The 27,182-nt window shown below is 42.6% G+C and overlaps 1 protein-coding gene and 1 non-coding gene across 2 annotated transcripts in view; one reads left to right on the top strand and one right to left on the bottom strand.

Annotated features, from left to right (window-relative positions):
• Nucleotides 1-27,182, bottom strand: part of bmper (BMP binding endothelial regulator) — an 81,101-nt gene that overhangs the window by 29,416 nt on the left and 24,503 nt on the right. The window contains exons 6-10 of the mRNA XM_007900882.2: nt 25,563-25,645; nt 5,480-5,579; nt 3,432-3,541; nt 2,497-2,634; nt 1,063-1,167 (exon numbers count right to left, since the gene is read on the bottom strand). Of these exons, the coding sequence (XP_007899073.2) occupies nt 1,063-1,167; nt 2,497-2,634; nt 3,432-3,541; nt 5,480-5,579; nt 25,563-25,645 (536 nt within the window). The remainder of the gene's footprint in view (nt 1-1,062; nt 1,168-2,496; nt 2,635-3,431; nt 3,542-5,479; nt 5,580-25,562; nt 25,646-27,182) is intronic.
• On the top strand, nt 16,514-16,585 carry trnaa-cgc. Its single transcript has one exon. It is a non-coding gene; the product is annotated as a tRNA-Ala (tRNA).

The raw sequence follows: 27,182 nt of genomic DNA, 5'->3' as shown, positions 1-27,182 counted from the left end.
AATACACATTTTACCACCGTTTCTGAAATACGCACAGAATAATTTTCAGAATACTGCAATTTTGATCCCAATATTTTCCAATAATAATCCTTGCATTTGATATAGTGCTTTTCACGTCGGGAGGACGTCCCAAAGCGCTTCACAGAACACACTGTAAAGTGAATTGAATGTATATTTGTGGGCAAACGCGGCAGCCAATTGCGCACAGCAATGTCCCACAAACAGTCGTAGATTGAAAATGACCAATTTAATTATTGTTTTTGGTTTTGGAGGGATTATTATTAGGCTCTGTGTGGAGTAAGGAAACTTGCCCAAGGTTTCGCCTTCTGCCTGGAATTGAACTCAGGTCTCTCACTTGCAAAGCGAGTGCTCTAACCACTGAGCTACAGGACTCCACTATCAGAAAAGTGTCTTTCGAAATATCTTCAAACTTCTTTCAGTTGAAGTGCTTTGAGATCTATGGCTTTTTGGACAGAACTAGAGATGGACTTCAATTGTTCTGCAATTAGATAAAGAAGTTCTCTTTATAAAGAGCAAATGGAGAGTAGGGACGTGACAGGAAGGTGAATGATTGTTGCAGTATTCCAAACTAATATAATATATTTGTATTTGGTATAGCACCTATCATGTCGGGAGAATGCCCATAGCTCTTCATGGTATTTATAGTGAAGTGGAATGACTACATTTGTAGGGTGAATGCAGCAGCCAATTTGCGCAAAGCAATTTTCACACCGACAGCCCCGTAAAAAATGACCAATTTTATTTGGGGGATTGCTGATCAGCACATCAAGAGAAACTCCCTTTTCTTCTCAAGTGGTGTGATCTTTAACATCCATCTGAACAGGCAGACGGGACTTCAGTTTAATCTCTTATCCAAAGTAATGTTCAAAGATTAATCTTTTAATGGAATACAATGTTCTCGTCAAGTCTTTGTCTAAATCAGAAAAGTGAGTTAATCCCCCTTTGTGTTACATGCACCATTACACACTGGCAGCACACACTGTCAGATATTACAGTTTAGTAAATAATCCAGCTTTGTGCTGCTCAGCTCGGCTTACTTACCGAAGGGCAAGTCTTTATTGGGGAACACTCCTTCTTGCGACACACTCTTTTTCCCTTTCTACAGGCGCACAAGGTGCAATTAATCGACGACCACATTTCCCCATCCTACAGAGAAGTGGGGGTGAAAATAAATAGAAGATTTCATTTCACAAGCTGCAGATCATCCGAAACTCTGCAGCTCGTGTACTCTCACACACCAGGCTCCGTGACCCCATCACTCCCACCCTCGCCCGACTCCACTGGCTCCCCATTCCCCAGAGGATTGAGTTCAAGATCCTCATCCTCACCTTTAAGGCCAGCCATGGCCTTGCCCCCTCCTACCTCTCTGACCTGCTGACTCCCTACCAACCTGCCCGCTCCCTCCTTTCATCGGGCTCCGGCCTGCTCCATGTCTCCCGCCCGACCTGCCTTACCATCAGCGGCCGGGCTTTCAGCCTCTCTGCCCTCACACTCTGGAATTCCATCCTATGGTCCCTTTGCCTCGCTTCCTCCCTTGCCTCCTTCAAGGCCAGTCTTAAGACTCTTCTCTTCGACCGTGCCTTTGGTTTCCCTCCCACCTCTCTGCCTTCCCTCACCCCTACACCACCCCTCCCTCATGCCCTGACACCTGACTGTTCAGCACTTTGGGACATCCTCCCGACTTGAAAGGCACTCCATAAATGTAATTTTGTTGTTGTTGTTGACTGATTTCTTGTTCTCAATGTTGCTGTGCTGCCAGGTTCTTAGACTGTGAAAGACACCCCAATCTGTACTCAAAGCTCTCACTTTCCAATCAATAATATTAATTGTGATATACAGATTAGATAGATACTTGTTACAATTTTACTTAAAATTATCAAAGCATTTTTCAAAGAACTGTAAAATCTTTTCAATGAACTATGATTCTGTCTGACGGTCGTTCATATTTTACCAGACTTGGCAGCGAGTGTTTCTTATTCTTTGCAATGTGATGACCTGAGAATGTCACCAAAATCAGTAAATTTACTAAGGTTCAGAAAATCACCAACAGCCCACCCCCACCTTACCTGTCTCTTCAACAAGTGTATTGTAAGCTGTCTATAATAATAATACTTGCATTTGATATAAAGCTTTATTTGAAGGTGAACTCAGCACCCAAATTTGTGCCCAGCAGTATGTCACAAACAGACCTGAAGTGAATGACCATTCTTTATCTGGAGAATTGTTGGCTAGGACCCAGAAGAGGTCCCTCTTCCCTTGCCCCACATCCCCTAGTATTGCACAGAAGTGTCAGCCTAGACTGTTTGAGCTCAAAATCCTAACACGGGTCTTGAATCTACAACTTTCTGAGTCAGAGCCCACAGTGTACCAACTAAGCCAGACTGACATTCTGTTTGCTTTGTGCCATCTATGTTCGACGGCTGAAAAGCAGTCAAAAATTAGCCTGTTGAACATCTCTGACGTGCTGATACACACCCTGTACAGTTTGTTACCGGCCCGACAATATTTGATTTCTTCAATGGGGATGTATGAAACACACTCCTCGCAGCAGAGATCATTATACTTGCAGCTCCCAACCTGCAAACACTCCTTCCTGCACACCACTGTGGAATCCTTGATAGAAAAGAAAGGTCATTTGTCAATTACATCTTTAGGTAAATTTTTATTCTTCTCCCTCCACATAATGATGAGGACTAACAATAAAATGGCAGCTACCTTGCAATGGAGCGCAGTTTATGCAATAGTAATCCTTGTATTTGATATCACACTTCATCATGTTGTCGACACATGTCAAAGTGCTTCACAGGATTCATCGTAATGTGTAGTGACTCTGTATTTGTAGGCAAAGGCAGCAGCCAATGTGCACATAGTAATGCCCCACAAACGATCATGAAGTGAAAAATGAACATAACTATGGGAATGTTGGCCAGGATATCAGGAGAAACTGCCTTCTGTTTTCAAATAGTTCCACGGGATCACCTGAAGAGGCAAATGGGGTCTTTAGTGTTTCATTCGAAGGATGGCACCTCCAGTAATGTAGGGTTCACCCAACACTGCATTGAAGTTTCAGCCGAGACTTTGAGCTCAAAGTTCCAAAGAGGGGATTGAGGCCACAACCTTCTGACTCAGAGGTGAAAGTGCTACCGTCTGAGGCAGGTTGAAGTTATGATGTGCTCTTTCTAGCCTCAAAACACCAGGAACGCCACCAATTTCCAAATCAATCCCACTGAATGTGGAGAAAATGAATGAGAGAATAAGTGGGGAGAGAGATGGCCAGGGAAATGTGGGATGACACAGTGCAACCTGCTTATACATAGTTCTTTATGCATTCCACACATGCATACTTTGGAAACTGCCAACCAAGTGCCTACTACTAGACAGGAGGTGCAAGTGCGTGAGAAAATACTTACCTTACAGATACACTTAGTGCAGTTATCAAATTGGAACAGAGCTCCATTTTCATAAACTTCACTGTGAAACAAACAGCTTCCCAGAGGCAGGTCAAACACCCTTCGCTGGCCTGTAGAGTTAGCCAGAGGTGACTACATCAGTTCAACAATTCAGAAGGAATACTTGCAAATATTATACCATTCTAGGCACCAAGAAGTCCAGGGCAAGTATATTCAAATGGCTATGGAGTTTTATTATAATTTATTTGTTTCTCATTCAAAGTTTCATTTTGTATGAAAATGACAATTATAATGTGCAGAGGGCTTGAAATTCCACCTAGTTTTACTCTGTCAGATCATTTTGTCTTCAAATTTAAGATCATGCGCTCTCTTGGTGACATCATCCGCAGACACGGGGTCAATTTCCACATATATGCGGATGACACCCAACTCTATCTCTCTGCCTCCACCCTTGTCTCCAGGACCACTGCTGTCCTGATAGAATATCTGTTAGATATTATGTCCTGGATGTGAGCTAACTTTCTACGTTGAACGTCAACAAGCTCTCCTGATTGGCTGCCTCAGCACCTCAGGTACTGACAGCATCACCATCCATGATGAATCCAGAACTCTCCAGAACTCTGCAGCTCGTGTCCTCTCCTGCACCAGGCTCCATGACCCCATCACCCCCACTCTTGCCCAGCTCCATTGGCTTCCCAACCCCAGAGAATAGAGTTCAAAATCCTCATCGTCACCTTCAAGGCCTTCCGTGGCCTTGTTCCTTCCTACCTCTGTGACCTACTGACCCCATATCAACCTGTCCGCTCCTTCCACTCAGCAAACTGTGGCCTGCTGCACATCCCCCGCCAGGCCCACCCACCATCAGTGGTCGGACCTTCAGCCTCCCTGCCCACACCCTTTGGAACTTCATCCCACAGTCCCTTCATCTCGCTCCCTCCCTTAGCTCCTTCAAGGCACTTCTCAAGACCTTCCTCTTTGACCATGCCTTCGGCCACCCTCTTACTGTCTCTGCCCCCCACCCTCCCAGATCCCAACACCCCCCTCCTCGGGTCTAAATCACTGTCTGTCCAGCAGCTTGGGACTTCCTCCTGACGTGAAAAGACACTGTACAAATGTTATTTTCTATTGTATTGTATCATGCAAAATTGTGCATAGTTCTTCAATTCAATTTCAATTCAATTTTAATTTGGAATTTGGTTTGAAAAGAGCTGGCTGCTAAATTAAAACTGAATTTATTTTTGCAATTCTACACAATCACAATCCTCCTCCACTATTCACAAAAATTCAACTCATCCAAAATTCCGCCGCCCGCACCCTCACCCGGATTAAACTCCGCACCCCGATTACCCCAGTCCTTGCCAAACTCCATTGGCTTCCATTCACAGAACGGATTGACTTCAAGATCCTCACTATAGTGTTTAAATCCCTCCATGCCTTGGCAGCTCAGCTCCCCTATCTCTCCAACCTCCTCCCTCCTCACAGCAGTACCCGCTGCCTCCGCTCTACTGGCTCCGGCCTCCTCCTTGTCCCTGAATTCCTCCGTTCCACCATCGGCGCCCGTGCCTTTAGCCACTACAACCCAAAGCTATGGAATTCCTTCCCTCAATCCCTTTGCCTTGCCCTCCCTTTCCCCATTTTCAGGTTGCGCCTGAAGACCTATCTCTTTGAGTGTGCCTATGGTCACCTTCCCCCTCCCCCTGGCTTGGCATCGGGCTCCACCATTGTTAAGTGCTCTGGGACGTCGCCCAGTGTGGCGGGTGCTATATAAATGCAGGTTGTTGTTGTTGTAAAGTCTCAGACTAGGTGGAATTTCAGGTCCACAATGTTCAAAATGATAAAAAGTAATTTCCTGCCGTGAAATGTAAATTTGTATTGTGTTGTAAAATGACACAGCAACTATAATTTGAATACTCAGTTAAATGTAGATCTACGCTATTACTTGTTCAAAAATATCAGTGCAGGTGCACAAACACCTGATTCAGTTTCAATAAACTAATCTGTTTTATTCTGAAAGATCTTCATGTAGTGCAGAGGTCACATCCACTTACCCAAGCACTGGGGGCAGCATTTTCCAGGAGGCACTTGGCTAAGATGCTGAGGGCAGGAGAGGATTGGGCACAGTTCCCGGACACATTGTAATCTGCTTTCCTGTAACGCAAAACTACAGAATCAGTTAGCACTTTTATCCCAGTTAATGCAAATTGACATCCAACTTTCAAAGCAGGATTGAAAGATTATCAGGGGATTCTTCAGGATATTTGTGTGGTGTTTCGCTGCACCTGTTTAATAAGCCACTAATGCTGCTTTTATGTTATGACTTTAACTCCAGAGACAAAGCCAGCTTTACACAATACTTGGAATGAAAAATTTCCACATTTCCAGGTGCTGAATTTGGTGGAACTCCTTTTGGAGCCAAGTCTCCTCATTCCCTCCTGAAGGCACGGTCAAAAGGGAAGGTTTTGAGACGAGCCTTGAACATCCTTTTATTCCTTCCGTTAGATACACCTTATCACTCTAAAGCATCTAAAAGCATTTGACACACAAGGTTGAAAAATGCAGTGGGTGATGTGATAATTATCACCAGTGATAAAAAAGATTCAAGAGAACCTGCTCCTGTGCTTAATCGTAAACAGGGAGTCAGATTCACTTTTCAATCCAACATTCTTGTAATACTTTCATTTGATATAACACCTTATCCCATTAAACTGTCTCAAAACATTTTGTACAATATAGTGGTTATGTTAGGTGAACAAATGTACTAGCTATTCTTCATCAACAGAACCCACAGTTTTTGATCAGAAGGACAGGAAAAATGACCTCCCTGCTTTTAAAGAGAGAACTTGCAATTTTATAGCGTTTTATCACATCAAACTGTTTCAAAACACTTCACAAGTAACTACTGTGGTTATAATTTATGTAACAAACTGAGCAGCATTAGAAAACAACAGGACCCCCAAAACAGCGATGAGATGAATGGCTCATTAACCTGGAGAATAATTGTACAGAACACTGAAAGAAACTCCCTTCTCTCTGTTCAAATAGCATCATTGGATCATTAACATCCTGATAATTGGGCAGGACCTCGGTTTGATGTCTCATTCAAATGACGATATCTACTAACAATGCCACTCCCTTAGTGTAGTTCAAGTCCCAGTGTGCACCTTAAACCCACAACCTCCTGACACAGAAATGAGGATTCTATCAAGTAAGCCAAGTTGCAGGGTCAGAAAAAAATATTTTATTTATAATAATAATCCTTGCATTTGTTATAGCACTTTTCATGTCTTCTTGACGTCTCAAAGCGCTTCACAGAATAGACTGTAAAATGAATTGACCGTATATTTGTGGGTGAAATGCGGCAGCCAATTGCGCACAGCAGTGTCCCACAAACAGTCGTGGATTGAAAATGATCAATTTATTATTGTTTTTGTTTTTGGAGGGATTATTATTAGGCGTGTGGAGTAAGGAAACTTGCCCCAAGGTTTCACCCTGCCTGGAATTGAACCCAGTTATGCTGTGAGCAATCTTTTGAAGCTGGTGGAAAAACATTTGATTCCAGGTGTATTCGTTTTAGATGACTGTCACTATTCTCCCTCTTCAAATGTTTATCTAATTCCTTTTTATTTTGCCCTGATCGATAGCCACATAATAGCCAAATAATTCCAACATCAGTTCCTCCATCAGTCAGCACTCCTTCATTTCTTCAGTGTAACCTGGCTTTGCCAGGTACATTTGTAACGGTGTTCAGAGGCAGAACTTGTGATGTGCCAGATATCCAATAGAGTATAGGGATGTGGTTAAAAGGACATCTGTCCTGAGGCAGAAGGCTTTCCCAGAGTAAAATCATACAACACTACAGCACAGAAATAGGCCATTCAACCCGTCAAGGCTGAACCTGTCTTTGTTCCACATCACTTACCTATCCTAATTTTACTCTCTTGTGCCCTCCTTCAACAGTAAAATGTAACCCTTTAATATTCTTCTTTCTCAAGTATCTGTACAATTCTCCTCCAAAATAATTTTTAAAGATTTTTACCTGCAAAGCTTAAAATCATGAAATATTTTATATTGTTTTCAATTCAACAAAGCTATTATTTTGAATGTAAAATGCAGACTAGACTGACTGAAGCCAAGCTGGCTGTTCTGATGTTCACATTTTCTTTGTCTCCAAGGAGTATTCTCCAGGAACAAGTTATCTGTTCTCAGCATTTTTTTCTTTGTGTGTGGCATTTCTTTAGGGGAGGTCTCTGTCAACAGTTCTCACTTCGAACCCCAATGCAAAGCATTTTTTTCCAGGTGGACTGCTGCTCACATGTGAAAGTTTGGCCCTTTTCCCAAGGTTGCGCCAAATATTTTTCTCCCATCAGCAGCTTCTGATACGAAAAACACACACAATTTGAGCAAATAAAGCCATAGTAGTGGCAATAAAATAGGGAAAGACAAGAGTCAGTGTAATGGAGATAGAGCTTGGGACCACTGGTGACAGACAGTTGACTATCAGAGGCAAAACTCCCTAGATATGGCGGATATTCATTGAGGGAAAAAGAAATGCTCTTATCATTTCTCTTCCCATTTTATTTAATCTCTTGAGGAATGAAACACTGAATTTCAATTTTAATCTGAATATAAAGCTGGTATCCAAGTGGGTTTTAAGGAGTCAAAAGATTAACATTATTTACTTCTGACCTAGTTTAGAATAACTGGTCTATATTTTCCTGGTTTTATCTCATTTATTTTTTTGAATGGAATGAGATGAACTGCTCTCAGGTGCCCAGAGACATTCCCTGTATTTAAGGAATAGCTGAACATGTTTACAACACACTGCATTTTAGTGGCTAAACATTAATTTATCATTGGCAGTCCAGTGACTAAGTATCCATTCTTATGACGGTCTAATGACAGCAATGCATCAGACTGTAAACAGCTTGGTAGAAGGTGAGCTCCTGATGTCTTGCTATTTACTGAGATCTGCAATCTGTCTCGTAATTCTCTGCAAATCATTGTTTCAGGGCTAAATATCGTTTGCCCCAAGACCACAATCAGACACACAAAACATTATCAAAAGATACACAGCTCACTATCCATGGCCATTTAGCCACTGGGATCTGGTGCACAGATCAATAACAACTTGCATTTGTATAATACCTTTCACAAAGCATAAGATCAAAAATCACTTTATAGAAATAAGTCAGAATCTGAGCAAGTTGGGAAGTACAGAGGGGGGATGGATGGAAGTGACTGAAAGCACAACTTTTAGAATGGTTTAAAAAAAAGGGTGCGAAGGTATGAGGTTCTGGAAAGGAGTTCCGTAAAACAGGGTATAGTGACTGAAATCACAACCCAAAGGTCACAATCACTCCACCCACAAATGGACATATACTAAGGGGTGCCATTCAACATACTGCCAGGATGGTCACTTAATACCTAACAGTAATCAGTGCCCTTAATCCCTATAGTCCTGATACAACCATTCAGTGGAAAAAAATAACTTTGTGACTAAGAAACATCTGGCACAAAATAATATTAATTTTGATTTATACCAACATTATTTTGTACATTTCTATCTGGGTACACAAGTACTGTTTATGTTGTTGCAATATAGACAGAGTTCATTATGCCAAGTGTGCTCCATATAGGTGGCTGTAGATGGTTGGGACTGGAATCCTTCTGGCAGTTCTTATGAAGCAGACAGTTCCCATTACAATTTGAAAAAGACCTAAGCTGGCTCAGTGAAATATTTTCACAAATATTGACTCACTGAACTTACAACCTTCATAAAGACCTTGAACATAAAAAAACTACGTACAGGGTTAGAGAGATGCTATGTTCAGCCAAACATTGAGAAAAGCTTTCGCTTTATTCACAAACAATTGGCACAATGATGTCAAAATGTCACTGTGTTACATTGCCATTCCAGCTGTTTTCCCTCTGCAAATTAAAAACAAAGGATTGCCAAACCTTATTGTTTAAGGATAGTGTGCCTTTAAACACAGAGAAGTTCTACATTCCATGCAATTGTCAATCAACAAAATTATTTTAAAGTAACAGAATTTGGGAAAAGCATTTAAGACATATCATTGAAATAATTACCATTTTTTTCTGGTACAAACATTTCCACTTTCTTAAGAGTTGAATCCTTAAATGGTCCTCATTAATTGGTGGAGTGAGCAGCTCTATTTTCCTATTGGTATTTGGTCTTTTCTGAAGCCTTTAACAACAGCATTTCCCCCCAACAACCAATGGCTGATAGTCATTTTCAACAATAGACAGCATTTCACCAAATACACAGGCGATCAACAGGAGCCAGAGCATCAGCATGGAGGAAGCTACAGTGTACATCGCTGTGTTCTTGGAAACAATCTTTCTCCACCTTCTTAAAATGCAAGCCTCAAAATAAAGCTGAGCAAGAGAATAAACTAACTCAATTGACCATCTCAACTAACAATTACACATTAGAAAACTCAGTCTATGCGACTTGCCTTTCCCTGCGACCACTGTATAACTGTAAAGCACCCCTTCACCATGACATGGCCCCTTTAAGGTTCTTTGACTAAATGCAGTGGTAAATTCAGAGAGCGATCCTCGCCCGCGGACTTTGACTCTGCAGCGAGTAAACCACTAGTACAAATTACGCAGACCAAGGAGCACTCGCGGCCCACCTCCGTCTCACCTGTGGCACTCAACAGACATCCGGCTCATTGGGCGTCCAGTCACAGCCCGTCAGCTCTGGGATGTTGCTGGAGCTGAGAGGAGAGAGGGAGAGACAGAGATGGGATTGTTGTCCTCAACAAAAATAGCAGAGTATCCTCGTTCTAACGTCCTACACAAAGGCAAGAATTCTACGCACCATTACCTTCTTGTTAAAGATATTCCAGCTTTACAAATTCTGCCACAAACAAACAGTAAGATGATGTTTAAACATCTCACATTGACATACTATGCCTAAAGGAGGGAGGGGGCGGGGGGAAGAGGTAAGAGCCCAAATGTTGCCTATGCACTTCTTGCCTTCAGCGGAGATGCCTTTAGTGAGGGGGCAATTGTAGGGATTTTATTGACCGCAGTGACTTGTGGTAATCCAGTTTATCAGTCTTCTAGTTTAGAGAAGAAACATATTCTGAAGCATCCCCAATGTGGTGCCCAAGAAAGGGCTAAAACTATGGAAACAGAGCACAGAGTCATCCATATAGCTCAGAATGAATGTTCGGTAACTATATAAGAGAACAAGTGGGCCCGTTGTAACCTGAAAGAAAGAAATAAAGATCCTTCAGGATAATTTAATACAGTGGCAAAAACCTCTCATATATCAAGTTTACTACCACTAAACTTCATTTATATCTGGCTAGATTAAAAGTGTGCTATTATAGCCCCTGTATGAGCACATAATTATATGACATAGAAAAGTGATAAACAGGCATTATTCGATATTCCGTTGGCTGACAAGTTAAATGTTTAGATGTGAAAGGAATTTCCTATTGGACCATTTGGCTTTACTACAGCTCCTCAGTTTCTGACAACAAATGGTCTCACTTGATCATATTAGGACCATAAAAATTAAATTTATATCCTTGTGATCCGCAGCACAATGAAAGCTGGTGGGACAAAAGGCTTTGGAATGAAACTGAAGAACTAAGTGGTTTCACTGAAGGACGGACTGAAGGCTTTCACGTCTCCCTTCAGTCTGTAGCATCGCTTCATTTCCTCGCACTTGCACAAAGCTGCCCAGAAAGCTAACCTTTGAACTCAAGTAGTAATGTCATACCATTAAAGAAAAGCAATTTAAGTACATTCAAAATGTGTTTCTTTCTATCATAAAAAACTTCAGTATAATTCAGATCTTTATCCGCAACACATTAGGAAGGGGAGGACTCAAGGTAGGAATGAGTAGCAGCATAAGAAACGCGAAGGATGATAGGTACCTTGCAGAAACTTACCTGACTTTTACACAATCACATGGTATCCTAACCTGCAAGAGTGAAGGCTGAGAGCTTTATTGAGGCTTATGAATGTTCACCCAGCTGCAAGAATGAATTGCAATATTTATCGTAGTGGCAGATATTGCTTCTCTGATGGAATATACTCTTTGTTTTGTAGATGTGGAGGTGGGCTGAGTGCAGAGTTACTTGAGACAGCTTGCTAAACGACAAAGCGTATTGCTGCTTAAAATAATGTTTGTGTTGAATGTGCGGTGAGGGCTGTAGTATTGCAACATTGCTTTGAGCTATGGTTTTACTAGTTTGGACACCACTTAGTCCTAATGGTGTAAGGAAATTTGCCTTGGCTTAATCCTAATCTGAACAGTGTAAAATGGTAGCATAGAGTTATAGTGTGGCTCGGCATCATGATCTGCTTAAGAAAAACACTGAACATGATTCTTGCATGCACAGCAATCTGTTAAACAGTTAAAATAATAAATCATTATCATTTGTGATAAAATAATGGGAAGGTTATATAAATTTGGTCCTCGATTTTATTGCCGTTCTAATGCAGGTTGCAGAAGCTGGAGAAGAGCAAGAATACCTCCATGAGGTGGTCTCTCAATGTTTCTTTTAAAGCAAATCACACCACTCATCAACAACAACAACAACAAGATTTCATTTATAGAGCGCCTTTCACGTCGGGAGGACGTCCCAAGGCGCTGGACATTTGGGTCTTTACCCGAGCAGGGGGGAAATGGTCAGGGTGAGGGGAGGGAAGGGAGGGAGCGAGGAGGGGGTAGAGCGTCGAGAGGGGAGCTGAAGGCACGGTTAAAGAGAAAGGTCTTGAGACCAGCCTTGAAGGAGGAAAGGGAGGAAGCAAGGCGAAGGCACTGGGGGATGGAATTCCAGAGCCTAGGGGCTGAGAGGCTGAAGGCCCGGCCACCGATGGTAGGGCGGTTGGGGCGGGGGATGTGGAGCAGACCCGAGCCAGAGGAACGGAGGGTACGGACAGGTAAGTAGGGGAACAGTAGGTCGGAGAGGTAGGAGGGAGCAAGGCCATGAATGGCCTTGTAGGTGAGGATGAGGATCTTGAATTCGATCCTCTGAGGGATGGGAAGAGTTCTGAATGACCTGCAGCTTGTGGAGGGAGGTGCCGGGAAGGCCGGCGAGGAGAGAGTTCCCATAGTCCAGCCTTGAGGTAATAAAGGCGTGGACCAGGGGGGTGAGGTAGTGCTGTAGTCTGGCGATATTCCGGAGGTGATGAAAGGCGGTGCCAGTTGTGGCGCGGATATGAGGAAGAAAGGACAGCTCAGGGTCGAACAGAACCCCGAGGTTCCTGACTGGCTTTGAGAGGTGGAGAGTGCAGCCTTGGATGCTGATGCTGTCAGCGCCTGAGGTGCAGAGGCGCTGACGTGAGCCAATCAGGAGGGCCTCAGTTTTGCGCACGTTGAGCTGAAGAAAGTTATCTCTCATCCAGGACTCAATGTCGGACAGGCAGCTGTCAGGACATCGGTGGTCGTGGAGTTGAGGGTAGAGGAGGAAAGGTAGAGTTGGGTGTCATCCGCATACATGTGGAAGTTAACCCCATGTCTGCGGATGATGTCACCAAGGGGGAGCATATAGAGGGTGAAGAGGAGGGGACCGAGGACAGAGCCCTGAGGGACACCGCACGAGACAGTGCGGGGGCTGGAGGAAAAGCCATTTGTGGAAACAAAATGAAGACGACCTAAACCACTCAAGGACAGGGCCTTGAAGGTTGAGGTGGGAGGACAAGCGGTGGAGGAGGATAGCGTGGTCGACCGTATCGAATACAGCCGATAGGTCGAGGAGGACGAGGAGGCAGAGGGAGCCCTGGTCGCAGATGGTCAAGATGTCATTAGTGACCTTGACCAGGGCGATTTCTGTGCTATGGGCAGCACGGAAACCCGACTGGAGGAGTTCGAATAATGAATGGGTGGAGAGAGAAGAGTGCAGCTGGGAGGCGACAACTCTTTCAAGGACCTTGGATAGGAAGGGAAGGTTGGAGATGGGCCGGTAGCTTGATAGCTGCGACGCATCAAGGGAGGGTTTTTTCAAAGTGGGAGTGATGGTGGCAGTTTTTAGGGGAATGGGAACAGAGCCAGAGGAGAGGGACAGATTGATGATGTCTAAAATCGCATGGTTCTCACCTCCTCAACCTACCCGACCTCCGCCTAAAACTCTCTGAACCCGTATGAAACCTAGGCATCAGGTTCAACCCCCAATTACCCTTCCTCCCCCACATCCAATCCCTCACCAGCACCGCTTTCTTCCACCTCCGACGCATCGCCCGTCTCCACCAATACCTCACTCCAAAAGCCGCTGAAACCCTGTTCCATGCCTTTGTCAACTCTCAGGTGGACTATTCAAATGCCCTTCTCGCCAACATCCCCTCCATTACCATTCATAAAATTCAGGTCATCCAAAACTCTGCCGCCCGCATTCTTACCTGCACCAAACTCCACTCCCTGATTACCCCAGTCCTTGCCAGACTGCACTGGCTGCCTGATCCAGAGAGGATCGACTTCAAGATCACACCAAATCTTCAAATCTTCAAATCCCTCCACTCCTCTGAATCCCCTACCTCTCTAATTTCTCTCCTCACAACAGTGCCCGTTGCTTTCGCTCCACCGGGTCTGGCCTCCTCCTTGTCCCCCGAATCCTCCGCTCCACCATCGGCGGCCCTGCCTTCAGCCACTATGCCCCGAGGCTCTGGAACTCCTTTCCTCACTCCGTTCGCCTCAACCCCTCTCTTCCTATTTTCAGGTCTCAGCTGAAGACCTTTCTTTTCAACCGCGTCTTTGGTCACCTTCCTCCCCCTTCCCCTGGCTTGACCCTGGGATCTGTTACTGCGAAGCGTTCTGAGATGCTGTCCGGTGTGGAGGGTGCTATATAAATCCATGTTGTTGTTGTTGATGGCCCCTCTATCTTCCATTCAATATCTTCAAGATACCCTCTTAAGCTGTTTAGAGCCATAATACTGAACTCCATACTGAATGGCCCAGTGTTTCCAAGATTGGGAAGTGCAGTGCACAAGATCCCCAGGTGAGTTTGCCAATAGCAGAATATCATCCACAAACAGAACGCTGCAATTCTATCAGGGACGCCTGGAACACATTACATCAAATCCATCCCCCTCGATACATCATCAATGAATACATCGAATAAAGTGAATCATAGTGGGCAGCCTTGCCTTCAAGAGAACTGCTCTACAAGTCATACCGAGCTAATATTGACCAGACACAACCAGACACCTGAGTCAATGTGTAATGGAATTGTTCATTGTACAGATTGTGAAAAAATAACACTTGTGAAAACTCAATTTTGCTTAGTTTCAAAGCGCTGTGATTTCTATTTTCAACCTCCTTTCCCCACAAAAATTGTCTAAACCTCACTTGACTCCAGTTTATAATCGGGCAATCCCATCACCTTGAGCCGGCTGTGCTTGCTAATGAGACCTGATATCCTGTGGGTTTGGCTGCAATGGGATTAATTACAATCTAATGGTGGCAGCAGTTTAATTGAATGTAAATAAAACACACATACGTGGTTTGTTTTACGAAAGCAAACGTGGGGCTTTAATTCATGAAATGTCAACTGCACATCATAATAATAATCCTTGCATTTGATATAGTGCTTTTCACGTTTTCTAGACGTCCCAAAGCGCTTCACAGAATATACTGTAAAGTGAATTTGACTGTATATTTGTGGGCGAACGCGCAGCCAATTGCGCACAGCAATGTCCCACAAACAGTCGTGGATTGAAAATGACCAATTTATTATTGGTTTTGGTTTTGGAGGGATTATTATTAGGTGTGTGGAGTAAGGAAACTTGCCCAAGGTTTCACCCTGACTGGAATTGAACTCAGGTCTCTCACTTGCAAAGCGAGTGCTCTAACCACTGAGCTACAGAACTCCGCACACATGTCAGATGTCCCAGGGTTATCCCAGACTGCACCACAAGAGCTGGTGATTGACAGTGTATCAATATTACTGACTATATTTGGAAATGACTTATCATAATAGCTCTAACTTCTCAGAGGAAAATCTCAACCAAATTCAAACTGGAACGAGATCAGAAACATCTTTTCATCTCCAGATGAGAGTGTTGAAGGATTAATCCCCACAAAGGAACTTGAGCTCATAGTTCAGGCTTACATTCCAGTGTAGCACCAGGGAGTGCTACATTGCTGGAGATGCTGACTTTGGGATGAGATAGTAAGCTGTCTGCCTGTTTAGATGGGCAGTAAACATATAAAAATAATTATACTAATCCTTGCATTTGATATAATGCTTTATCACATTGTCGAGCCTTTCCAAAGCGCTTCACAGGAGTTTATGGGACACAGAACTGTTGCTGCATTTGGCTATAAAGCACTCATTACACCTGACAGTAACTTCTGTAACATTCTGAGTTGTTTCTATAACGACTTTCCTGTTTACAACATAATTTACATTTATATAGTACCTTCCACACCGCATAGACATCGCAAGGCTGTTTATTTAGGCAACATGAGGGTTTAAGATATTTTCTATAGATCTATGGATTTTGTTCAATCTAGTTTGTATTCATAAATAAACTAAGGCAGAAAAGATCCCAAATGACACAGCGAATAAATCTTTTGTGGAACTGGGAACTCAGTCAGTGTTTGTGTAACTGTATCCCAACAAGAGTCGGCACAAAATAATCTTTATGGAGGATGGTGTCTAAAATGTTCTCCAGCAGGACTGTCAGCTGATGGCAATCTCCCACAACTTAAGCATCTATTTCTCCAGACAATCTCCAGTAAACCACATGGAGTCATGACACTCTCTAACACCTGATCTGATCAATAAAACAGCCGCATCTAGTCTAATCAATAACCTGGTCCCACACCTATTCTAATCAATCTCACACTGAGCCCGAGGGCTGGAGTTGGTCATGATTGGGTCAGGGGTTTGGATGATGTTTTATGTTTTTTGGCACAAATCAGCCATTTCTTTTTCCATGAAACTTCCGAGCCCTTTCAAAGAGCAAGTCCTCCACTGGATGTCCACCCGCAATCCAAGTTGGTTCAGCAACTATAATTTCATCTGTGTAAATTTACTTGGACTGTTGAGCTCAGTGATTCCTTCCAGTCAGCAACTTTAAATATAACATAAATGTGGAGTCCTGTAGCTCAGTGGTTAGAGCGCTCGCCTCGCAAGCGAGCGACCCGGGTTCGATTCCCGGCAGGATGAGACATTGGGCAAGTTTCCTTACTCCACACACCCCTGCTTACCTAGCAGTAACTAGGAACACGGTTGTTAGTCAATTGGCAAATCGCTTTTCCAGGAGTAATAATTCCTTCAAAAAATATAATAATAAATTGATCACTCAATCCACGACTGTTTGTGGGACACTGCTGTGCACAATTGGCTGCAGCTTTTCAATCACAAAATATACAGCCAATTCACTTTACAGTATATTCTGTGAAGGGTTTTGAGATGTCTCGAAGACATGATAAGGCGCCACTTCAACTGCAAGGATTATTATTATTTTTTATTTTTAAATATCTTCAACACAGTAAAAACACAGAACAATGTTAAAATCCATTATTCCTCCCAACAATCATTGTTTGCAGTGAAGGCTGGTGATGAAACCGCCTTTTCAACCTAGATATAAGGTTAGAAATTCCACTTGGGTCCAGATTTATTCTATTTTGTTAGCATTTCAGAGAGTTTAGACTGGCAAATTCTTAAATACAGTCTTCATTTTTTAAGTCGGCTTTCTGTAAGTTTCTTTTCAGAACTAATGAAGACAAACTGGAAAATTTGGAAAATAGTGGAGTTTTTATTTTTAACACTCAGAAATGCTTAGAAAATACAGTAAATCCAGAACCAGGTGAAGTTTCTCAATATTTTGGAAACTAAAATAGAGTTTTTCTCTTTGGATAATTATTTAAACGGCATTGTATTTTGTTGAAGTTTTATTAACTCAGGGTCTGTTATGCACTGATTGTTTAAAACCTTTCATTACTTGTTTCAAATATTATTTCCTATTAGAAACAAGTAATGAAAAGATAAATATTGTGCGTCAGTGCATAATAGATCCAGAAACTCACTGATCTATTTATTATAAACCAGAGAACTGCCACATAAATCAAGAATTCCTCCAGGTAGAGTGGGGCACTGAGCTCCAGTGTTTGGTAATTAGAACACCATTTGGCCCCAAATCTGTACTATTAGAACTGGTTGTAGATAAATTGAGACAAATTCTGCAACAAACCAACCATGCTTCTCCCCCACCTCTCTCCTCCCGGCAAAGTACATGGAAAATTGATGTCTAGAAAACTGAAGTTTTTCCAAATAACAGAGACAATGAAAAAATAACACAGGATGTTCAGAATATCTCCAAACACATTTTTGTCCCACATAAATTGTGGCCGTGCAGCTTTAAAGCCTGATTCATTAAGCCACAACCCGACTTGGGTTCTCCCTCTCATGCTGAAAGGGAGCAATGTCTGAGTTAATTGGTCCACAAAGCTTCTCCTACTGAAAATGCAATGTCATTTTCACTCACAAAATGCCACAAATTGTACCTTTGATGGAAACTTACCGTCACAAAAAAATTAAGAGGCAAAAGCATAACAACTTTGATACTTTCTAGGTATGAAAAACATAATTTTATATATAATTTTGTGTCTGATTATCTAGTATTATTTCTAAGTTAGTCAAATTGTTTTAGTGCAGCACAGAGAACGAGAAATTGGTTTGGATGAGAATAGAAAGTTGAATCGTGCTGGATGTGATGTGATAATTATCTCTGGTGATAGCTTGATCACACACCACATTTTTCACCTTATAGTAACACCAATCATAGGGAGTTACTTTATGAATATTTTAAAAGTATATGGAAAACAAACTGCCTGCCTGGCAGTAGGGTTCAAAAAGCATTCATTAGCAAAAGGAAAATTACGCCCCACACCAGGAAAAGCACTTCAGGACATCGAGTGCTCGTTCTGCTGGGATTGCCACGTGTTTTACGCCTGATTCACGAGAACTCAGCTCTGAGGTGAACTTTGGTTTTCTGCCAGGTACTCTTTTAACCCAACTGTTCTTTATCATCGAACGGGTCTTCGTAAAGAGTTCTGAGACACTATCCAACATGAAAGCCGCTATAAAATACAAATAGTTATTTTCTTGTTTCGACTGTGCTGTTGTCCTCCCCTTTCTCTGCAGCTTGATGTCAAACTCCACCACTGTTAAGTGCTCCAAGATGCTACCCATGTGAAGGATGTGATATAAATGCAAGTTGTTGTTGTTGCTGCTACCTTGGATAATCTGAGTCCAATAAGCAAAATAACATGAAAGATTCTCTGGTAGACATGCAGCTCAATAGTATGGATCAGACCACCTCATCCTTTGGAATACATCTACAGATTATAACAAGTGCAACACAATATTCAGCACTCAGCTTCTCTCTCTTTTCCCTCCCCCATAGAATAATTGATCTCAAGATTGCTTGGTCGATAACTGCTCACAGGCCGTATCCTGTCCAGCACTTCAAACTCAAATCCACAGCAGACAGAGTGCCACATTTGAAATTAATTCAGGGAATGATTTATGAAAAACAGAACCTTCATTTCTAAACAAGATGATGAAACAAAATCCAGTAACTAAAAATTGGAAAATAGATGGGATTGATTTCACTTTGTGTAAATATAATTTAAGTTTGGCTCTCACAGCCTGGTACCAAACATTAATGAAGTGGGTGGGGGGAGCAATTTGAGCCCATTTTGAAAGAGTTTAAGAGGGAGAGAAGCCTCTGTTAACCACACATAAATATCTCCATTTGTTGAAAGAAGAGGCACATAGTTTACTATTTCTTCAGTGAACAGTTCTGTTTGTCCCACCTTTGGATCAAAGCATACAAACCTCTTATAGATAAAGCCACCATGCACTGATATATCTCAGTCTCCTTTGAACAGTCTTCAGAGGGAAAAGTAACCTCTCTTAACCCCACATGAGTGTCTCTTTCATTTTTTTTGCAAGATGTTGCCTCAAAATTTCTCCAAGAGCTTTGTTTTTTTCTGTTGACTATCCCTATAACCATTAGCAACTGAACCACTTAAACAAATACTCTGGGATTTATTCTGCTACATTCCCTAAATCAAGCAAACGTTTCAATGGGTAATTCTAATGGGATATCTCCACATAAGTACAGAATGAAAGAATTGCTCAGTTAGTTCACATAGTGGAACAATCCCCAGTATTTTGATAGTTGGCTCTAATATGTGGTGGTCAGTAACATGATTTCTGAATAAAGAAACAAAAATACCACCACAGAGCCTTTGGGTTCGTCTCCTAACACTCAATTTGGCACATATTGTCATCGTGCTAGGACTGCATTCATCTCTTATATAGACATATCTACATACACAGAGACACAAAAGAGCCCATTAAATCATACAGTACAGCCTCACCTTCTCCAGGTGGCTGTACGCTTAGTCGAAGAGGAAGCTTTTCAGGCAGGACTTCAAAAAGGGGAGAGAGGGGGCAAGGTGAAAGGATTGAGGGAGAGTGTAGTGGTTGAAAGCATGACCTCCGATGGTGGGGTGGAGGTGTGAGGCATGAGCAGGAGGGCCGGGTGGTGGATTGGAGAGTGAGGCGGTCAGAGAGGTAGGGAGGTGCCAGAGAGAAAGGGATTTGAACACAAGTGTGAGGATCTTGAAGTAGATCCATTGGGTGATAGGGAGCCAGTGAAGCCTGGACAGAACTGGTGAGTTGTGGGTACGGAGTTTGGTCCAAGCTGGATTTTTTTGAATAGTGGAGCTGGAGAGACCAGCAAGGAGTGCGTTTGAGTAATCCAGACAAGTTGATAGAACATCAGCAGACCTGGAGTCGATGCTGGAGGAGGCAAAGTAGATTTGTGTGTCATCCACATACATGTGGCAGTTTACCCCATGTCTGCGGATGGCATCGCCAAGAGGGAGCATTAAAGGAGGAAAAGAAGAGGGCCAAGGATGGAGCCCTGGGATACTCCACAGGCGAGTGGGCGGGGAAGGGAAGAGAAACCATTTGCCAAGATTAAGTGGAGGCAGTTGGTTAAATAGGATTCGAACCACGTGAGTGCAGTCCCACTAAGGTGGATGACCGAGGAGAGACAGTGGAGGAGGATGGCGTAGTCCACTGTATCGAACATGGCAGAGAGATCCAGGAGGACGAGGAGGCAGAGGGAGCCCTGGTCACAGATAGAGAGGACAACACTTGTGACTTTGACAAGCACTGCCTCTGTGCTGTGGGCAGGGTGAAAAACTAGACTGCAGGGACTTGAGGAGGGAGTGGAGGGAAAGATGTGACTGAAATTGACCTGCAACAATGTGTTCCAGGACTTTGGTAAGGAAGGGTAGGTTGGAAATGGAACGTAGGGTGAGAGATCAGAGGGATCGAGGGGTGAGTCAAGACGAATGGTTGCTAACTCATGGCCCGAAGGCCGGAAGTGTCAACCAGGCCAACAAAAGCGTTACCCCACCCTGAACATTCACACAAGTCTATCTAACTCCGTGTTCGATTGGTAATGTGTCTTCAGGTTTTTCTTGATTGAATAATTCTTGATTTAAAGCTTAAATCAAGAAATATTCCATCAAGAACATTTATTTTGTTTGCCGACTAAAGGTTGGCCACACTGCGTTAGACAATACAGTATTTCAACTTCCCTCTTAATTGAAACACAATGCTGACTATTTCATGAGTTAACCCAAGGGGTTTGCTCCTCAGCATCAACTGGGATAAAGGTTGAGCTAGACTGTCTGTGGAGCTGCAGAATGAGTGGATCCTCAGACCTCTGCATGACACGTGTACGAATGGTATTGCAATTAAGGGAATAAATTGTTAGAGATGAATTTGAAAGAAGTTCCTCCTGAGTTCCCTCTCTACCCATAAGAATGAGTGTCAAGAACTATTTCACTCATACCCTTGGGAGAAATGAATGATTAGAAACAAATGGTTCTCCAAAAATGGGCTTTCCTCACAATGTTATTCTATGAATGGTACCATTTTTAAAGCCTGTAATTCAAGCACAACGAAGCAACAATTGCAGATATAGAGGTTTATGATGTGTCAATGCACAGCTCAAATAACTAGAACCATAGAACCATATAAATACAGTAGAAAAAGGCCATTTGACCATTGTGTTTTTTAAGAGCAATCCTTTTATTTCATTCACACTCCCTTCCCCTATACCCTTGTAGTTTACTCCTCTTTAGATATCTATCTAGTTCCCTTTTGAAAGCTAATATGATTTTTGCTTAACCACTATGCCTGGCAGTGCATTCCATATCCCATTTTGTGTGTAAAAACAGCTCTCCTAACCTCCTAATTTGTCCGTTTGCTTAAATTGATACCCTTTAGTCACTAGGTATATTGTAGTTTTCAGAATGAAAAAAATATGTATATACAGACAGATCAGCTGACAGCATTGCTTCCCAAGCTCAATAACTCTCCAGGAGGGAAATTCAATTCTGTCTCCTGAAAGCAGTGACTCATACCTCACCCAGAGTTGCCGTTATTCATTTGTGAGCCAAGGCATTGAGTGTTAGCAGTCTGTGACTGGGCTGGGGGAAGGGGAACGTCACAGCCTAGACTGATCCTGTCAACACCTGACATCCCATTGCACACTTTCCAGGAGAGATTATTGGATAGAAAACAGGAGCACGAGCACTGGCTGAGTTTTTCCCCTCCCCAGCTCAGGGACACAGGGTTAATTGTAACATTTCAACCCTCCTCGACTGCTATAGCTTTCTTGTTTTTGGAATTAGAGGTTTTAAAAAATAGTAATGTTCAGTTGCAGAACAAGACTGGGACTCCTCCCCCTTACATCATAGACATCCTAACTGGAGCTAACTCAGACCAGGATAGGGACTGAACCTGGCACCTCTGGTCCTGTATGACTCAGTATCACACGTGTGGGGAAAGAAACTTCACCTGGGTCTAGATTTACTCTTTTTATGTAGCACTTCAGAGTGTGAGCAAATTCTTAAACAGAACCATAATCTTGAAGCTCACTTTCTGTAAGTTTCTTTTAAGAGCTACAAAAAAACAGTTTCAAAGTTAATCCGACAATTAGTTCAATTCTAGATGTGCTGAAATGCTATATAATTAGAGTAAATATAGACTAAGGTGGGGATGGAAGTAATGGGGACACAGAGCTTGTCCTTCCTAATTCAAAAACAACTTGTATTTATATACCGCCTCCATTTGGGGCAGGGTCTCGAAGTGCTTAACAGGGAACTGAGACTGACGCCGAGTTGGGGGGATGGAGGAAGTGACCGTAAGCATGATTGAAGAGGAAGGTGTTCAGTGATCTAAAAGAGGGGAAGGAGGGGGCAAGGCAGAAGGATTGGGGGAGACAGTTCCAAAGCTTCAGGGCATAGTGGTTGAAAGTCAGCCACCGATGGTGGAGCAGATAGGGCAAGGAATAAGCAGGAGGCCAGCCAAGCAGAGGCGGATAGTGGAGTGGGGAGGAAGCAGGTTAGAAAGGTAGGGAGGTGTCAGGGCGTGAAGGGATTTGTAGCCGACTGTGAGGATCTTGAAATTAATCCTTTCTGTGATAGGGAGCCAGTGGAGCCTGGTGAGGACTGGGGTGATGGGGGTACGGAGTTTAGTGTAGGTGAGAATATGGGAGAGAATTCTAATAATTTAACTGTATCCTGAATGAAACTCCTGCCTAGTAATAGGGTACACTAACAGAACTCTAGTCAAGTCTGAGGCACAGTTTTAATGGGAAGACCAAAAACTAACAAAAGTAAGTGCAGAATGCTCTGAGAGGTATTCTGGTTATGAAGTGCTGCACTGATACAAGCAGGTTGTGTTTTCAGTGGCATTCAGTGGCATTCAGTGGCAGAATTATTGAGAATATTTTAAAACTGAGGTAAAGTACAGCCACCTACCTTTGGATCTTAAGCATGAAATTTGTCATCTGTGCTGTGTTAAACAACACCAATCTGTGAGGCAATACAATAGTAACAATAATCCTTGGCATTTGGTATAGCACCTCTCAAAGCACTTCACAGTATGTACTGTGAAATGGAGTGACTGTGTATTTGTAGGCAAATAGAGCAGCACAATTGCACACAGCAACATCCCACAAACAGCCGTGGAGTGAGTAACTAGTTTTATTTGGGGGATTGCTGGCCAGGACCCGAGGAGAAACTCCCTTCTCTTTTCAAATAGTGCCATGGGATCTTTAATGTCCACCCAAACAGGCAAACGGGACCTTGGTTTTATGTCTCATCAGAAGGACGGCACCTCCGACAATACAACGCACACCAGCCACTCCATTGGAACGTCACCTTAGACTATGTGAGTTTAAGTCCCTATGTAAAATTTCTCCACACAACTTTCTGACCCAGAGGCGAGAGTGCTACCACTGCGCCAGGCTGACACACAACAACAACTAGCATTTACATTGGGCTCTACACACTGGATGGCGTCTTAGAATGCTATGGGATCTTTAACATCCACTCGAACAGGCAGACAGGACACTGAATAATGGGAAGTGGTGGGGAAGACAGGAGAACACTACGAGTGACAGGATCACCATGAATGGAGGGGAATCACTACAGGGGGATTGCAACAATTGGATGGGTGGGGTGGGCTTTAAGGGCGATTTATTCCAGTGTCCAGACTTCAGGAATAGATAGAAAATTGCAATGTTTCAGAACATGGAATCCGTAATTGAAAATTGAATTTACCATCCCCACTATTTTTTTAGAAAGTTACATATTTGAAAGTTTACATGTTTGAACAGGTTGCTTTACTCTAAGTAGTTTGGCAGAAAAAAGATACAAAACGAAAAAAAACACATCGAGACTCAGCATGGCTCAGTTGGTAGCAATCTCTCCTGAGTCAGAAGGTTGTGGTTTTGAGGCCCATGTTGGAACTTTGAACTCATATAATCTAAGATGACTATTCAATGCATTACCGAGAGCATTGCTTTGTTGGAGGTGCTGTCCTTCAGATGAGACATAAAACTGAGATCTGTCTGTCTCTTCAGGTGGACGTTATGGATCCTATGGCATTACTCAAAAGAAGTTACGTTCTCCCGATCAACAATACCCTAAATAAAATTGGTCATTTATTTCATTGCTGCTTGTGGGACATTGCTGTGTGCAAATTTACTGCCAGCTTTGTCTACACACAAATTCACTTCCATTTACAGTAAATCTTGTGAAGTGTTTTGAAACCTCCTCCCAACATGAAGGATGCTATATCAAACATAGGATTATTATTATTACTACAAGAAGGAAGGAGGCTTGATTAATAGAATGGCAGCTGCACTGTGCTGTTGGAACAATGTTTAGTTTGGGCACAAACATGGCCATTTGTTGTTTACACAAGTTTCAGCCATAGGTAAACGCAGTCGTAAAATTGTACATAACTTGCAAAACAGGATAAATAAATTACAATGAGAAATGAATTTTAGGGCCACCATTTGTGAACTGTCACTCATTGCTGATTTTATCAGGTTGAAGACTAAACCACAATATTAATAACTGGGAGACTCAAATAGCGACTCCTGTCATTAACCAGATGTGTGTCATGGCAGACAGTGAGAACTCTGTTCAAAGCAATCTCTACAGTAAAATCCAGGGCAGCACTTTGGGACTTACTCCCAACATGAGAGGCGCTAAAATAATAATAATCCCTGCATTTGGTACAACACCTTTCTTGTCAGGAGGACGTCTTCAAAGCGCTTCACAAGATACACTACAAAGTGTAGTGACTGCATATTTGTAGGTGAAGATGGTCGCCCATGCACACAGCAATGCCCCACAAACAGTCATGAAGTGAATGCCAATTTTATTTATATCAAATGTAAAGATTATTATTTTTACTATCATCTTCTCAGTAAATCAAAGCTGAGTTCCTCACAAGCTAGTTTAACGAACATCTGGTTATGACCGGAGTTATTATTTGCATGTTACTTCCTGTTACAGATATCACATCTTCACCGCCCCTCATCCTATTATATACATTCAAGTGATGCATTGACAGAAAGATTGAGCCAGACAGTAGTTTAGCTGAACCAGAAGCACCTTGTGTATATTATGCTCACACTATATGGTGCCCTGGGTGGCTGTTGACTTTCGGTGATGCTTCCAGTACTGGGGTTGTGTCGGATGCCAGGCTGAACTTTGTGTAAAGGTCTAAAACTGTTGTGTTATTTTGTACTTACAGTGCAGGAACATTTAATACATCGATTTCCATCAGGGTGGAACTCGTCCCCTTCTTTGTAGTGCCTGCCACCGAACACACACCCTGAAATAAATAGAACATCAATATAAATAATCCTTGCATTTGGGTGTCAGAGAGAACACAAACTCCAGAGTTTTGAATGACCATTGCAAGCAGAGCATTCAAATATATATCATAGATTAGATCATACGATGCAAGAGGAGGCAAGTTAATACATTGTGTTTGTGTTAGCTCTCTGAAAGAGCATCTGTTTAGTCCTGTTTGTCTTCAACTACTGTTTTGGGAGGGCATTGGTGTCCTAATAATTCTGTGTAAAACAAATATATTTTTGATGCCACACTAATCTTCTGCACATGTACTTTCCCTTTATAAATGTCAGCCTGGCTCACTTGGTAGTGCTCTTCCTCTGGGTCAGAAAGCTATGGAGTGAACCCTATGTGGAGACTTGAGCTTTGCAGTCTAGCCTAACGCTCCAATGCAGTACTGGGGAAGTGTTGCATTGTTGGAAGTGTGTTTCTACAGATGAGCATTGAACTGAGGTCCTGCCTGTTTGCATGAACATTAAATAATCCATTAGGAGTTTATCCTGGTTTCCAGGCCAACAATTATCCTGATAAATTGGTCATTCACTTTGGGGTTGTTTGTGGGACATTAGATGTTTACACACTGGCTGCTGTGTTTGCTTGAACTGCAAGGTAACTACACTAAATAGCAACTACAGTACCTGTGAAGTGCTTTGATATGTTTTGATGCTATAAACATTATATCAAAAGCAAAGCTTATTATTATTATAATACTAGTTTCAGATGTGTCCAAGGAGGAGGTGCTAAGCAAAAGCTAAGCCCTTCTCACAGGGATTAAGGTTCATTGGTTGAGTCCTCCTAGGAAATAGGTTGAAGAGAAGTACACAATAGCACAGGGGGAATCCAGAGTTACAGCCAAGTGGGAGTGGAATTACATTAATAGCCATAAATCAGCATCAATGGTGTGTGTGTGTGTGAGTCCAGCTCCCTCACAGGTCAGGCTGTGTAACCCTTTCCAAACCAGAACTCTGATGGTGCCTATGCCAGATGCTATGAAACAGTGATATTCAAAAACTTTCCTTGAAAAAGTTAACATTTATAAAGCACTATTTTATAACATTCAGAAACATTCATAAAGCGTGCTCCAGAAACATAGAACGGTATCAGTGTGTGCTCCGGAAACATGAGACGGTATCAGTGTGTGCTCCAGAAACATGGGATGGTATCAGTGTGTGCTCCAGAAACACAGGATGGTATCAGTGTGCGCTCCAGAAACACAGAATGTTATCAGTGTGTGCTCCACAAACATGGGATGGTATCAGTGTGTGCTCCACAAACACGAGACAGTATCAGTGTGTGCTCCAGAAAAACTGGACGGTATCAGTGAGTGCTCCAGAAACGCGGGACGGTATCAGTGTGTGCTCCAGAAATATGGGAAAGGGAATCCAGTCCAGACTAATGGACCAGCAGAGCTTTGATAATCTAGGATTTATAACTTACAAACTCTCATGTGGAGAAATATAGTACCAGTGGAAATGAAAGTCAGATTTGGCAGGTATGGCTTCACAAAAAGTAGA

Source organism: Callorhinchus milii, unplaced genomic scaffold (assembly GCF_018977255.1).
Source record: "Callorhinchus milii isolate IMCB2004 unplaced genomic scaffold, IMCB_Cmil_1.0 Scaffold2, whole genome shotgun sequence".
Lineage (NCBI taxonomy): Eukaryota > Metazoa > Chordata > Chondrichthyes > Chimaeriformes > Callorhinchidae > Callorhinchus > Callorhinchus milii.
Note: the sequence above shows the minus strand (reverse complement) of the source record. Positions and strands in the feature narration are given on the sequence as shown.